General features: G+C 50.1%; 1 protein-coding gene across 2 annotated transcripts in view; it reads left to right on the top strand.

Moving 5' to 3' along the window:
* The window catches only part of mtss1 (MTSS I-BAR domain containing 1), a 72575-nt gene that overhangs the window by 11273 nt on the left and 46302 nt on the right, over positions 1 to 15000 (top strand). For both annotated transcript variants that reach the window (XM_074666773.1, XM_074666782.1), the window contains exon 2: positions 11477 to 11538. In XM_074666773.1, the coding sequence (XP_074522874.1) occupies positions 11477 to 11538 (62 nt within the window). The remainder of the gene's footprint in view (positions 1 to 11476; positions 11539 to 15000) is intronic.

Here is a 15000-nt window from a genome sequence, read left to right on the forward strand (position 1 = left end):
GATGTGTAGTAGACCTGGACTCTGCAGATCTTACCTGGACATGTTGTAGACCTGGACTTTGCAGATCTTACCTGGATGTGTCGTAGACCTGGACTCTGCAGATCTTACCTGGATGTGTCGTAGGCCTGTACTCTGCAGATCTTACCTGGATGTGTCGTAGACCTGGACTCTGCAGATCTTACCTGGACGTGTAGTAGACCTGGACTCTGCAGATCTTACCTGGACGTGTAGTAGACCTGGACTCTGCAGATCTTACCTGGACGTGTAGTAGAGCTGGACTTTGCAGATCTTACCTGGACGTGTCCTACACCTGGACTCTGCAGATCTTACCTGGATGTGTCGTAGACCTGGACTCTGCAGATCTTACCTGGACGTGTAGTAGACCTGGACTTTGCAGATCTTACCTGGACGTGTCGTAGACCTGGACTCTGCAGATCTTACCTGGATGTGTAGTAGACCTGGACTCTGCAGATCTTACCTGGACGTGTCGTAGACCTGTACTCTGCAGATCTTACCTGGACGTGTAGTAGACCTGGACTCTGCAGATCTTACCTGGACGTGTAGTACACCTGGACTCTGCAGATCTTACCTGGACGTGTAGTAGACCTGGACTTTGCAGATCTTACCTGGACGTGTCCTACACCTGGACTCTGCAGATCTTACCTGGATGTGTCGTAGACCTGGACTCTGCAGATCTTACCTGGACGTGTAGTAGACCTGGACTTTGCAGATCTTACCTGGACGTGTCGTAGACCTGGACTCTGCAGATCTTACCTGGACGTGTCGTAGACCTGGACTCTGCAGATCTTACCTGGATGTGTAGTAGACCTGGACTCTGCAGATCTTACCTGGACGTGTAGTAGACCTGGACTTTGCAGATCTTACCTGGACGTGTCGTAGACCTGGACTCTGCAGATCTTACCTGGATGTGTAGTAGACCTGGACTCTGCAGATCTTACCTGGACGTGTCGTAGACCTGTACTCTGCAGATCTTACCTGGACGTGTAGTAGACCTGGACTCTGCAGATCTTACCTGGACGTGTAGTACACCTGGACTCTGCAGATCTTACCTGGACGTGTAGTAGACCTGGACTTTGCAGATCTTACCTGGACGTGTCCTACACCTGGACTCTGCAGATCTTACCTGGATGTGTCGTAGACCTGGACTCTGCAGATCTTACCTGGACGTGTAGTAGACCTGGACTTTGCAGATCTTACCTGGACGTGTCGTAGACCTGGACTCTGCAGATCTTACCTGGACGTGTCGTAGACCTGGACTCTGCAGATCTTACCTGGATGTGTAGTAGACCTGGACTCTGCAGATCTTACCTGGACGTGTAGTAGACCTGGACTCTGCAGATCTTACCTGGACGTGTAGTAGACCTGGACTTTGCAGATCTTACCTGGACGTGTCCTACACCTGGACTCTGCAGATCTTACCTGGATGTGTCGTAGACCTGGACTCTGCAGATCTTACCTGGACATGTAGTAGACCTGGACTTTGCAGATCTTACCTGGACGTGTCGTAGACCTGGACTCTGCAGATCTTACCTGGATGTGTAGTAGACCTGGACTCTGCAGATCTTACCTGGACGTGTAGTAGACCTGGACTCTGCAGATCTTACCTGGACGTGTCGTAGACCTGGACACAGACCTGATGAGTTTCTGAACAGACCACTTCAGATAGTGGGTTTGAGGTGACTCCTCCTGGTTTGGTCTTCTTCAGGTGATTTATATCGTGTCTCTGCAGCTGAGTAACGATGCTGGATGTTCACACTGAGCATGTGCAGATCCTCAGACATGTTCATGTCAAAGTCCCTGGATCTGTGGACCAGTCTAACCCAGGGTTCAAGGATCAGCACCAGATATTCAGACAGTTGGAAGGGCGGGCCTCAAACACTAAGGTCTACCCAGAGGTCCACCTCCAAGCTGGCCAATCAGAGGGAGGGGGTTTGTGGAGCAGGAAGCCTTAAAGAGACAGCAGCTAAAACAAAGTGTTTCAGACAGAGGCTGAAATGAGAGTTTCTAAAACCCCAGAGAGAAAAAATAAGCCGTTCCCACGAGTGGTCCAGGTTGGATCAGCACGGTCTGGTCTAGTCCGGATCAGTAAAGCCTGATCCTGTTTGTGTTTCCGCAGCCAACCGTGCCCCCTGGTGGTTAGGGGCGTGTAAGCTGGATGCTGATAGCTGCGTCAGTTACAGTAAACAAAGAGCAACGATGAAGACATCCAGTAATTTGTCCTCTCTGTGATCGTCATGTGTGTGTCTCTGTGTCTCTGTGTCTCTGTGTCTCTGTGTCTCTGTGTCTCTGTGTCTCTGTCTCTCTGTCTGTCTGTGTCTCTGTGTCTCTGTCTCTCTGTGTCTGTGTCTCTGTGTCTCTGTCTCTCTGTGTCTCTGTCTCTCTGTCTCTCTGTGTCTCTGTCTCTCTCTGTCTCTCTGTGTCTCTGTGTCTCTGTGTTTCTGTGTCTCTGTCTCTGTGTCTCTGTGTCTTTGTCTCTCTGTGTCTCTGTCTCTCTGTCTCTCTGTGTCTCTGTGTTTCTGTGTCTCTGTCTCTGTGTCTCTGTCTCTCTGTCTCTCTGTGTCTCTGTCTCTCTCTGTCTCTCTGTGTCTCTGTGTCTCTGTGTTTCTGTGTCTCTGTCTCTGTGTCTCTGTGTCTTTGTCTCTCTGTGTCTCTGTCTCTCTGTCTCTCTGTGTCTCTGTGTTTCTGTGTCTCTGTCTCTGTGTCTCTGTGTCTTTGTCTCTCTGTGTCTCTGTGTCTCTGTCTCTCTGTGTCTCTGTGGTTTGTTGGTTGGAGTAGTTGTGAGGACTCTGCTGTTGGTGCATCCTGTCTGTCATTGTGCTGCCAGCTGCTCTGCCTGGTGATGGATGGACAGACAGGTGGACGTGCCTCGGTCAGTGTGGTGCTCACATGAGGTCATCTTGACTTATTGGCTGTGACATCATCACTGCCAGGAGAAGATCCAGCGTGAGAAACAAGCAGAGATGTGAAGAGTGAGCTCTGCATTGGTGTGATCACTGACTCCTCTGAAGGACTCGGTTTCCCAGAGTCAGAGTCGGCTTCAACTGAGACTGTCGGTCTGCTCTGTGTGTGTGTGTGTGTGTGTGTGTGTGTGTGTGTGTGTGTGTGTGTGTGTGTGTGTGTGTGTGTGTGTGTGTGTGTGTGTGTGTGTGTATGTGTGTGTGTGTGTGTGTGTGTGTGTGTTTGTCAGGGAAACCCTGGAGGTCATCAGGTCAGGCTGCAGCAAACAGAGGTGTTGTTAGTGATTTGTTGTAGCTGCTTGAAGACGGTCGGTCCCAGCTGCTGAGTGACTGAAGATGAAGATGTGACTGAAGATGTGATGATGATGAAGATGTGACTGACGATGTGACTGAAGATGTGACTGACGATGTGACGTTCTGCCTCTCAGTTGTTCGTCCTCAGTTAGTCACACAGGAGAAAGTGATTCAGGCTGAGGTCAGCGTCAGTTTGAGCAGACGCAGCGGTGTGAGCGTGGGGCCGGCTGTCCGTGTTAGAGAAAGGAAAGGTTGAGGGTTACGTAACGACGATAAGAGAAATGAAACGCTCTGACTCTCTCCGTGTGTTTGTCTGTCTCCATAAAAACGTCTTTGTGTGGCAGATAAAGGAGCGGACAAACCATTAACCTGATGTTGACTCTCCCTGCCCCGTCCGCTCTCTGACTGAAGCAGAGCTGCTCAAACACGGGTTAAACTAACATCGGCGAGCTGTTTGAACAGGCCCTGCCTCGCTCTGCAGAGACGCTGGACTCCAACATTAACCTGAAGGAGCTCAGCGTGAACTGTTTGCTGAGCCTCCTTCCTCCTCCTCTTCCTCCTGTTCTCCCTGCCGTCTGCAGAAAGGTCTGTGGCTCCAGCAGGTGTTTTACAGCGTTTATTAGAGAAGACGCTGGGCACTTCCTCCAGGGCCAACGTCCTGTGCTGCCAGCAGCATCTTCAGGAGACGGTGTCACTTTGACCCGGTTCGTCCGGTTCATGTCCCAGGTCATGGACCTGAATGTTATCGTGAAGACGGGTTTTTGAAATGGACGTTGCCACCTCCTTCCAAAAAGGCTAAATGAGGGGACAGACCAGGAAACATGAGCGTGGTCGACCAGCTCTGCTCCACCTTCAGGTTCCTCTTTGTTTTGGTTTCTGTTCGGGAGCTCTGAAAACGCGTACCAGGTTTTTCCAGCAGGAAGTCCCTCCCCAGAGAGCTGTCTTCAGTTAGTGTGCTGTCCTCCTCTTCGTCTGTACGGTCTGTGATATCCTTATTCAGAGTGATGAGAGCGTGGCAGGACTTATTAAACCTCTATTCATCTGTGAGCTGTGGGCATCCCCTGATAAATGAACAGGAGTCTATGGTTCTCCTGAGCCAGGACTTTTGACCTTCCTGAGGAAGTTATCCTGTAGATACACAAACACCTCTACCCACCTAACTAACTTTTTTATCACCTCATCGAAGCTGTTGAATCTCTTTTTTACCAACCTAACCCAGGGCAGTGAAGCCAAAGGAAACCTGCTGTTTGTGCCTCTCATCCAGAGAGGCTGGAGAAATTCAGGGTCATACTCTGACCGTCTGAGTACTTTAACCCTGTTTGGAGCTGGGGACGTCTTCTTCTACTTCTAACCCTGTTTCAGAGTGACATGTATCCCTCTACTTTAAACATCAGTAACTGTGTTAACCTGAAGTCCAGTCTTTACTGAAGTGAAAGCTCGTAGTAAACCTGGGCTGTGAGTTCGTCGTCAGGTTTCATTCTTAAACTGGTTTCAGAGGAATTTAAAGATCCACATTCTTCCTCCAAATACCTTCACCGCTCTGAGACGCTCTGATTTATGACGGGGAGCATCAACGTTCCCGTAAATCACTCTGCAGAAAGTTTCTCCTCCTGAAAACAGTTAGCATTTCTCCTCCTGTAAACAGTTAGCATTTCTCCTCCTGAAAACGGTTAGCATTTCTCCTCCTGAAAACGGTTAGCATTTCTCCTCCTGAAAACAGTTAGCATTTCTCCTCCTGAAAACAGGAGATTTATTTGGGCTGTAAAGAGGAAGTGGCGAGGTGCTACGGCGCCGCTGGAGCAGTTTTTCTGTTGAAGCTTCTGTAGATTAATGCAGAGTGGGAGGATTGAGGCCTTTATAGCTGCTAACACACACTCAAAAACACACACTCAGGATCTGTTAATATCTCTGTGCAAACCAAGGTGATATAAAATCAACTCCTGAGTCTTTGAGGATCTACTGATCCACGTTCAGGCCTCGGTCTCTGCAGGTTTCCACGAGCTCAAACCAGTTCAGTGGGACTGGTTTGAGCCGTTTCTCCTGGAAAGACTCCAGCTCCTCTCTGGTTTATCACACGCTCGTCTCTCCTCAGTCAGCTGATGATCTGAGCTGATAACACTCAGCAGTTTTTGGCAGCCAGCTGCATGCATGGCTGCACATGCAGAGGAGCGACCAGACGCTGCTCTCACACGTTAAAGTCCCCCCACTCCCAGGTAGAGGCCTCCAAACACTGAAACACTGAAACACTGAAACACTGAAACACTGAAACACTGAAACACTGAAACACTGAAACACTGAAACACTGAAACACTGAGCGCAGACCTGAAGACACGACGTGCAGACTGTTGCTCCTCTGGAGTCTTTAGAGCTGCGTCTGAGAGGAGAAACACAGAGCAGCTGTTTGTCTGGAGACGACCGAATATCTGAATATCTACAGACTGAACTCTTCTGTGTTTGTTTGTTTGTGTGTGTTTGTTTGTGTTTGTTTGTTTGTTTGTTTGTCTGTGTTTGTTTTAGTGTGTGTGTTTGTTTGTGTGTGTTTGTTTGTCTGTGTTTGTTTGTGTGTGTGTTTGTTTGTGTGTGTTTGTTTGTGTGTGTTTTCTCACGTTGCTCAGATTTCCCAGCTGTTGGCCTCCTCACTGGACTCTGACAGCAGTCTGCGTCTGCGTCTGTGTCTGCGTCTGCGTCTGCGTCTGCGTCTGTGTCTGCGTCTGCGTCTGTGCTGCATCTGCGTCTGCGTCTGCATTGTTGGTGACTTCACCTGTAACAGCTGAGCCTGAACACCTGATCAAACAGCTGATCTGTTACTGTATTGGTTGTGTTTCAGGTCAATGAATATCAGGCACAGATACAGCACCCTCACCCTGTGTGGAGGAAATGCTCCTCGCTGTGAGAAATTAACGGGTTAAGAAAAAGCAGCTCTGTCTCATCAGCCTCTCCTCTGGTTTTCCTTCATTTCCATAGAAAAGTCCTGAACTTTAGGGTTTGGGTCGTGAAGGAGGCTTAATCACCTTTTCAGTATCAATAAAAGTTAATGATCTGTAACGGTGAAAATAGGAGCAGTAACGACAGGAACCCTCTGATGTTGGCCGTCATGCTGTGGTCATGATGGCGTCAGGGATGTGTGATAAAAACCCAGGTGAGCCCTGAGCTCCAGTTTCTGTCTGTGTCCGTCTCATGATTAAAGGCCTTCACTCCTCCATGGCCGACCGACTCACAGACTTAGGGACTAAGTACAGTCTGTGTGGGGGGTCAGGACCTGGAGGAAGGTCACAGATCAGGATCCTCCTCTGAGGTGTCACGCAAACCCTCTCCTCAGCTCCCAGCCCGTCTCTGCTCCCTGCCGGTCAGTGGAGCAAGGCAGGATTACCAGGCAGGATTAGACACACACACACACACACACACACACACACACACACACACACACACACACACACACACACACACACACACACACACACTCACACACACACACACACACACCCACACACATACACACACACACACACACACATACACACACACACACACACACACACACACACACACACACATACACACACACACACACACACACACACACACACACTCACACACTCACACACACACACACACACACACACACCCACACACATACACACACACACACACACACATACACACACACACACACACACACACACACTCACACACACACACACACACACACCCACACACACACACACACACACACACACACACACACACACACACACACACACACACTCACACTCACACACAGGCTGCAGTAACTGTATACCTGCTCATGCTGTCTGGTTGACGGGGCAGATAGGGTAACAGCTCAGGGCGTCGTCTCAGCGTGGAGAGCTTTGGAGCTGAGTTCAGTGTGTCAGTGCAGGTGGAGCAGGTGGAGCAGGTGGAGCAGTGCAGCCTGCAGCTGACGGGCTGGAGCAAACGTCAGTCTGTGGAGAAAACATGGAGGTGTTGTGGCTGTAGGTGTGATGCAGACAGACACGGCGTGCAGGGTTGAATGTAAACAGCGCTCAGCTCCTTCCTGTGAGTCTGAGCCTGGGTTTGCTGCTGGTCATCGTCCTTCACAGCGTGTAGCTGCTAACAAAACATCTGCAGCTCATTTCCTGTTCCTCAAAGTTCCTTCAACAAGCAGCTCCTCAGCTGAACACCTCCAACCTTCAGGAGATGTTCTCCACCCAGAGCTGGAGCTGGAGGTGATCCGGATCATTGATCAGATCTTTGACCTGATCTTTGATCCATCTGATAGGACAGACCATCCAAGACTGTTGGTCCTTATTTCAGCTGGACATGATCCTTAAACATGATGATCCTTAAACATGATGATCCTTAAACATGATGATCCTTAAACATGATGATCCTTAAACATGATGATCCTTAAACATGATGATCCTTAAACATGATGATCCTTAAACATGATGATCCTTAAACATGATGATCCTTAAAAACATGATGATCCTTAAACATGACGATCCTTAAACATGATGATCCTTAAACATGATGATCCTTAAAAACATGATGATCCTTAAACATGATGATCCTTAAACATGATGATCCTTAAACATGATGATCCTTAAACATGATAAGGAAAACGACCTGAAAACGACTCATCATGTTGGTGTCTGACTGTGGGATGTGGGGCCAAGCTCTGAGAGGTTTTTGATGGAGGATGTAGAGGTGCGTTGATGTCTGCTGGTGAAACTCTAAAGTATCTGTTGAGCAGAGGGTCAGAGGGTTAGCTGTGAAGCTGTGGACCCTGAGCAGCTGATGGGTCAATGAATCAGAGCATGGGGACCGCCTCCTCTCGTCCATCGCCTCAGTCTGGTTCAGATCTTTCCTCCACGCCTGTTTCCTCAGCAGCTGACTCAGGGAAACCCTCTGGACGCCGGCGCTGACCCCTGTGGCCCTCAGGATCCTGGTTTAGCCACCGCAGCCGGTCGGCCCTGGTCCTCAGTGAGTCTGTGGTTTCAGCTCCACCCGCTGATTGATTTGTCTAAAGCTCAGCCTGTTTGTTTCTGCAGGATCAGTAACAGTCCCAGCGTGCGTCTGTTTCAGCTCCATCTTTCTCTGGTCTCTGTTTGTCTGGGTGTTCGGCTGCTCACCTGCAGTATTTCATCACACGACGGTAAATCCCTGCAGCGTGTAAACCTGTCAGCCCCACGCCGCGAGCACGCCGCCAGCACGCCGCGAGCACGCCGCCAGCACGCCGCCAGCACGCCGCCAGCACGCCGCCAGCACGCCGCCAGCACGCCGCCAGCACGCCGCCAGCACGCCGCCAACACGCCGCCAGCACGCCGTCAGCACGCCGCGAGCATACCGCGAGCACGTCGGCCTCGCTGTGAGGACGGGCCCAGGCTAACAGCTCTAAGAAGCTAATGTTCCCGTGTCAGGGGTTAAATCCGTATCACCGGCCCTTCAGTGGACCGGCAGAGACAGGGGCCTGGGTGAACGGGTTCAGGACCATAAAGAGGGAGAGAGGTGGACTGTGTGGTCCAGCAGGACTTTGCTGCTCCTCTAACTGAAGGAGCCTGAAGCTGCAGCTGTCGCTCTCAGACGTAACCTGAGGTCAGAGTCTGCAGCGTGCATCAGCCTGAGGTTACATCATCCATCAGCTGCTGCAGGCGGAGGAGGAGCGGACTCCTCCTAACCCTGACCCTCCTCAGGAGGAGACGACCAACGGGCCGAGCTCCTGCTGACGGGGTTTAAGTTTTTATATCAACCCAAACATGATCTGACCTCAGATGATTAAAAAATGAATTTGTGTCACATGTCGAGATGTTTCAGGAAACTTCCTGATGTACAGTCACATCACCACGGTGTTTTTATTGGAGTGAGCAGTTTGTTGAAAATGACGCTAAAATACATTAAAAACCACAAAAAGTGATTAAAGGTTGAGTTTCAGCGTTGTGTTTTCATGAGTTTCCTCTGTTGGTATGAATCAGCACAGATGGGGGACAGAAAACATGACGTTAGAGCGAAACATTCAAAGATTTATTGTTTTTAAGTTTAGCCTGAAGGTCTACATGATTTTCAGATGTTAGGCTTCAAAACAAAAGGTTAGATCAGCATGCAAAGGATGATGGGAAGTATTCTGGGCATCGTTGGCCAACCAATAAAAAAATCAGGTGACACGTTCCCACGCCTCTGTGCAGCGAAGGATCAGTTTAGATCAGCTCAGCCCACGCCGTCATTACAGCTGATCCCTGCTCTGACAAAGTTTGATCCAGAGGTGAAGCTTCTCTCCTGCGCGCGGCGTGACCAGGATGTGACCAGGATGTGACCAGGATGTGACCAGGATCCACAGACACTGAGAGGATCCACAGACACTGAGAGGATCCACAGACACTGAGAGGATCCACAGACACTGGGAGGATCCACAGACACTGAGAGGATCCACAGACACTGAGAGGATCCACGGACACTGAGTGATCCATGGACACTGGGAGGATCCACACTGAGAGGATCCACAGACACAGAGAGGATCCACAGACACTGAGAGGATCCACAGACACTGAGTGATCCATGGACACTGGGAGGATCCACACTGAGAGGATCCACAGACACAGAGAGGATCCACAGACACTGAGAGGATCCACAGACACTGAGTGATCCATGGACACTGGGAGGATCCACACTGAGAGGATCCACAGACACTGAGAGGATCCACAGACACAGAGAGGATCCACAGACACTGAGAGGATCCACAGACACTGAGAGGATCCACAGACACTGAGAGGATCCACAGACACTGAGAGGATCCACAGACACTGGGAGGATCCACAGACACTGAGAGGATCCACAGACACAGAGAGGATCCACAGACACTGAGAGGATCCACAGACACAGAGAGGATCCACAGACACTGAGAGGATCCACAGACACAGAGAGGATCCACAGACACTGAGAGGATCCACAGACACAGAGAGGATCCACAGACACTGAGAGGATCCACAGACACAGAGAGGATCCACAGACACAGAGAGGATCCACAGACACAGAGAGGATCCACAGACACAGAGAGGATCCACAGACACTGAGAGGATCCACAGACACTGGGAGGATCCACAGACACTTGGAGGATCCACAGACACAGAGAGGATCCACAGACACTGAGAGGATCCACAGACACAGAGAGGATCCACAGACACTTGGAGGATCCACAGACACAGAGAGGATCCACAGACACTGAGAGGATCCACAGACACAGAGAGGATCCACAGACACTTGGAGGATCCACAGACACAGAGAGGATCCACAGACACAGAGAGGATCCACAGACACTTGGAGGATCCACAGACACAGAGAGGATCCACAGACACTGAGAGGATCCACAGACACAGAGAGGATCCACAGACACTTGGAGGATCCACAGACACAGAGAGGATCCACAGACACAGAGAGGATCCACAGACACTGAGAGGATCCACAGACACTGAGAGGATCTCTGAGGACAGTCTGCAGCGCGGTGAAGAGTTGATCCCACAGGGTGCTGGTGTTTCCTGCTTCCTCTGTTTCTGAGCTGTTTACGCTCTGTGGAGAGGAACAGCATCTGTCCTAGTGTCAAACCCTGGGGAGACAGAAATAACTTCAGTCCGTCAGCTGTCGTCTGCTTTCACACCTTACAGAGCTGCTGCTGATATTAGGAGGGACTGAACTGTTCATCATATAATCTGACATTCAGAGGAATCAAAACACAGACATTGACAGAAACAGCTCTGTGTTAAGGCGTATGGCTGACCTTTGACCTGACAGCTGTGAGCTCAGCACTGCCTGGAGTAAAAACTGTTTCTGAACTCCCCAGATACTCTGTGATCCTACAGGTGAAGCATTTCTTTTTCACGTAGCAGCATTAGCTCAGTGGTTCCCACGCTGAGCTCTGAATACCTGACAGGGTTAGCGCTAATGCTCCAGTGTTAGCTCTGTCTCCCTCATTAAGGCTGTAAGCTCTTTAGGATTATTGGCACGGGATGTGTTTTGTTTAAGTTCTGCTTTAACGCCTCAGTGAAACTCAGAGGATCCTGTTTTTTTTCTGTTTTTAACCTCCCTGTTGTTCTGTGTTTGCTGCAGATTTTAACCTCCCTGTTGTTCTGTGTTTGCTGCAGATTTTAACCTCCCTGTTGTTCTGTGTTTGCTGCAGATTTTAACCTCCGTGTTGTTCTCTGTGTTTGCCTCAGGCCAGTTACCCCACATGGGAGGACTTCGTGAGCAAAGGGGCCAAGCTGCAGTCACAGCTCAGGTAAAACACACAAACACACACACACACACACACAGAAACACAGAAACACACACACACACACACACACACTGTTGTGTGTGATGCAGCCGATGAAGACCTGCTGGGTGTAACCAGTAAAACAAAAAGCTCTGATCCAGGTTGTTCTCTGTATTTTAACTCAGCTGTGATTGAAAGTCTCCGTTCCCCCATGATGTTTTTTTTACAGAGAACTCAATCAGCTGTTTGTTTTTTTATTTAGACTCAGAATCACTAAATTTATCTTGGCATAGGAAAAGAAAGAAAGGAACTAAGGGTCATTGAATAACTTGGTATCTTTTTCCAGGAAGTGTGTAATGAGTGATGTGTGTGGGGCTCAGAGGAGCAGAGGAAAGGGTTTCTGATGGATTCAGCGTCAGATAAAGGTGGAGTCTTCAGTCAGAAACAGCTGATGCTCCTGTATAAACAGCTGAGTCATCCTCAGTGCCTCACACAGGATGAACCATCAGGTCGATGCTGTGTCTTTATGACCAGCGTTGGATGCAAACAGAGACACGTGATTGATGAACGCTGGTTGTTTGAGCATCCATCTGTCCAGGAGACACTGCCCCAAACAAACTCCATCTAAAATTAACCCGTCATCAATAAATAATCATCTGTTTGAACCGATCAATAGCTCAGAGTCTAAAGTGCATCAGGAGGGCTGTGTTTGCTCACGCACAGCGTGGCCTGATGCTTTCAGGAGACGTGTCTCTCTGTGTGACTGACGTTGGTGGACGTGGTCCTATTATCTCAGTGATGCTCTGACGAAAAGCAGGAAACAGCTTCACTGATGGTGATGGACAGAGAACAGGGTTTATCTGTCCATGTGCAGCCTCCAGATAGCAACGTGCCACCAGTTCATGAAACCACAGCCTATTTACAGACCAACCAGCCGAGCACAGACCGCTGCAAATACAGTGTGAGACGGCGTGAGACGGCCTGAGACAGCGTGAGACAGCCTGAGACAGCCTGAGACAGCCTGAGACAGCCAGAGACAGCCTGAGACAGCCTGAGACAGCGTGAGACAGCCTGAGACAGCCTGAGACAGCCTGAGACAGCCTGAGACAGCCTGAGACAGCGTTAGGCAGCCTGAGACAGCCTGAGACAGCCTGAGACAGCCTGAGACAGCCTGAGACAGCGTGAGACAGCCTGAGACAGCCTGAGACAGCCTGAGACAACCTGAGACAGCCTGAGACAGCCAGAGACAGCCTGAGACAGCCTGAGACAGCCTGAGACAGCCTGAGACAGCGTGAGACAGCCTGAGACAGCCTGAGACAGCCTGAGACAACCTGAGACAGCCTGAGACAGCGTGAGACAGCCTGAGACAGCCAGAGACAGCCAGAGACAGCCTGAGACAGCGTGAGACAGCCTGAGACAGCCTGAGACAGCCTGAGACAGCGTTAGGCAGCCTGAGACAGCCTGAGACAGCCTGAGACAGCCAGAGACAGCCTGAGGCAGCCTGAGACAGCCTGAGACAGCCAGAGACAGCCTGAGACAGCCAGAGACAGCCTGAGACAACCTGAGACAGCCAGAGACAGCCAGAGACAGCCTGAGACAGCCTGAGACAGCCTGAGACAGCCTGAGACAGCCTGAGACAGCGTTAGGCAGCCTGAGACAGCGTGAGACAGCCTGAGACAGCCTGAGACAGCGTGAGACAGCCTGAGACAGCCTGAGACAACGTAAGACAGCCTGAGACAGCCAGAGACAGCCTGAGACAGCCAGAGACAGCCTGAGACAGCGTGAGACAGCCTGAGACAGCCTGAGAGTCTGAGACAGCCTGAGACAGCGTGAGACAGCCTGCAGGTCTGAGATGAGCGTTGTTTTATAACATGATTTATAAACTGACAGATTATTCAGTTCACCTGACAACACGAGTCGTCAGCACATCAAACAGAGCTCTCCAGTCACCTGCTCATTCTACCTGAGTCAGCAAGAAAACTGTTCATGGAAAAGCCCAGAACAAAACACTAACACACATCAGAATGACACGGACTGCAAGCCCTGTGATTGGTCCGCTTAACTGCATCAAGGTTCCTGCATCAAGGTTCCTGCATCAAGGTTACTGCATCAAGGTTCCTGCATCAAGGGTCCTGCATGGAGGTTCCTGCATCAAGGTTCCCGCATCAAGGTTCCTGCATCAAGGTTCCTGTATCAAGGTTCCTGCATCAAGGTTCCTGCATGGAGGTTCCTGCATCAAGGTTCCTGCATCAAGGTTCCTGCATGGCGGTTCCTGTATCAAGGTTCCTGCATCAAGGTTACTGCATCAAGGTTCTCTTATCAAGGTTGCTGCAAAGAGGTTCTTGCATCAAGATTCCTGCATCAAGGTTCCTGTATCAAGGTTCCCTCATCAAGGTTGCTGCAATGAGGTACTTGCATCAAGATTCCTGCATGGAGGTTACTGCATGGAGGTTCCTGCATCAAGGTTCCCGCATCAAGGTTCCTGCATCAAGGTTCCTGCATCAAGATTCCTGCATCAAGGTTCCTGTATCAAGGTTCCCTCATCAAGGTTGCTGCAATGAGGTACTTGCATCAAGATTCCTGCATGGAGGTTCCTGCATCAAGGTTCCCACATCAAGGTTCCTGCATCAAGGTTCCTGCATCAAGGTTACTGCATCAAGGTTCCCTCATCAAGGTTGCTGCAAGGAGGTTCTTGCATTAAGATTCCTGCATGGAGGTTCCTGCATCAAAGTTCCTGTAAGGAGGTTCCTCGTCAAGGTTCCTGCATCAAGATTCCTGCATGGAGGTCCCTGCATCAAGGTTCCTGCATCAAGGTTCCTGCATCAAGATTCTTGCATGGAGGTTCCTGCATCAAGGTTCCTGCATCAAGATTGCTGCAAGGAGGTTCCTGCATAGAGATTCCTGCATGGAGGTTCCTGCATCAAGGTTTCCTCATCAAGGTTCCTGCATCAAGGTTCCCTCATCAAGGTTCCTGCATCAAGGTTCCCTCATCAAGGTTGCTGCAATGGATTCTTGCATCAAGGTTCCTGCATCAAGGTTCATGTATCTTTAAAAACCTACACCCAGTGGCTGCTCCACCCTGCCTGTGATAGTTGTTGTTTGACAAACAGCTCCATCAGTTGGCTTCAGTTCAACTTAATCTGCTTAAATTACATGAAACAGCTGATCTGACCACCACACTGAACACAACGCCCCCTTGTGTTTCAGAGGAGAACTGCAGAGTGACGCCCAAAATACGTCAAGCACACCACCTCCTTCACCACCACAGTGAAGAGACAATGAGACCAGGCTTTAGATGTGTGTGTGTGTGTGCGTGTGTGAGTGTGTGTGTGTGTGTCTGTGTGTGTGTGTGTGTGTGTGTGTGTGTGTGTGTGTGTGTGTGTGTGTGTGTGTGTGTGTGTGTGTGTGTGTGTGTGTGACCTCAGTGGAAACTCTCTCACATTGACAGACACTCACAAACTTTTGACAGCAGTGTCATCTGATCTC

Source organism: Halichoeres trimaculatus, unplaced genomic scaffold (assembly GCF_033239565.1).
Source record: "Halichoeres trimaculatus isolate MK-OKI-2021-1 unplaced genomic scaffold, fHalTri1.1 fHalTri1_scaffold_1, whole genome shotgun sequence".
NCBI lineage: Eukaryota > Metazoa > Chordata > Actinopteri > Labriformes > Labridae > Halichoeres > Halichoeres trimaculatus.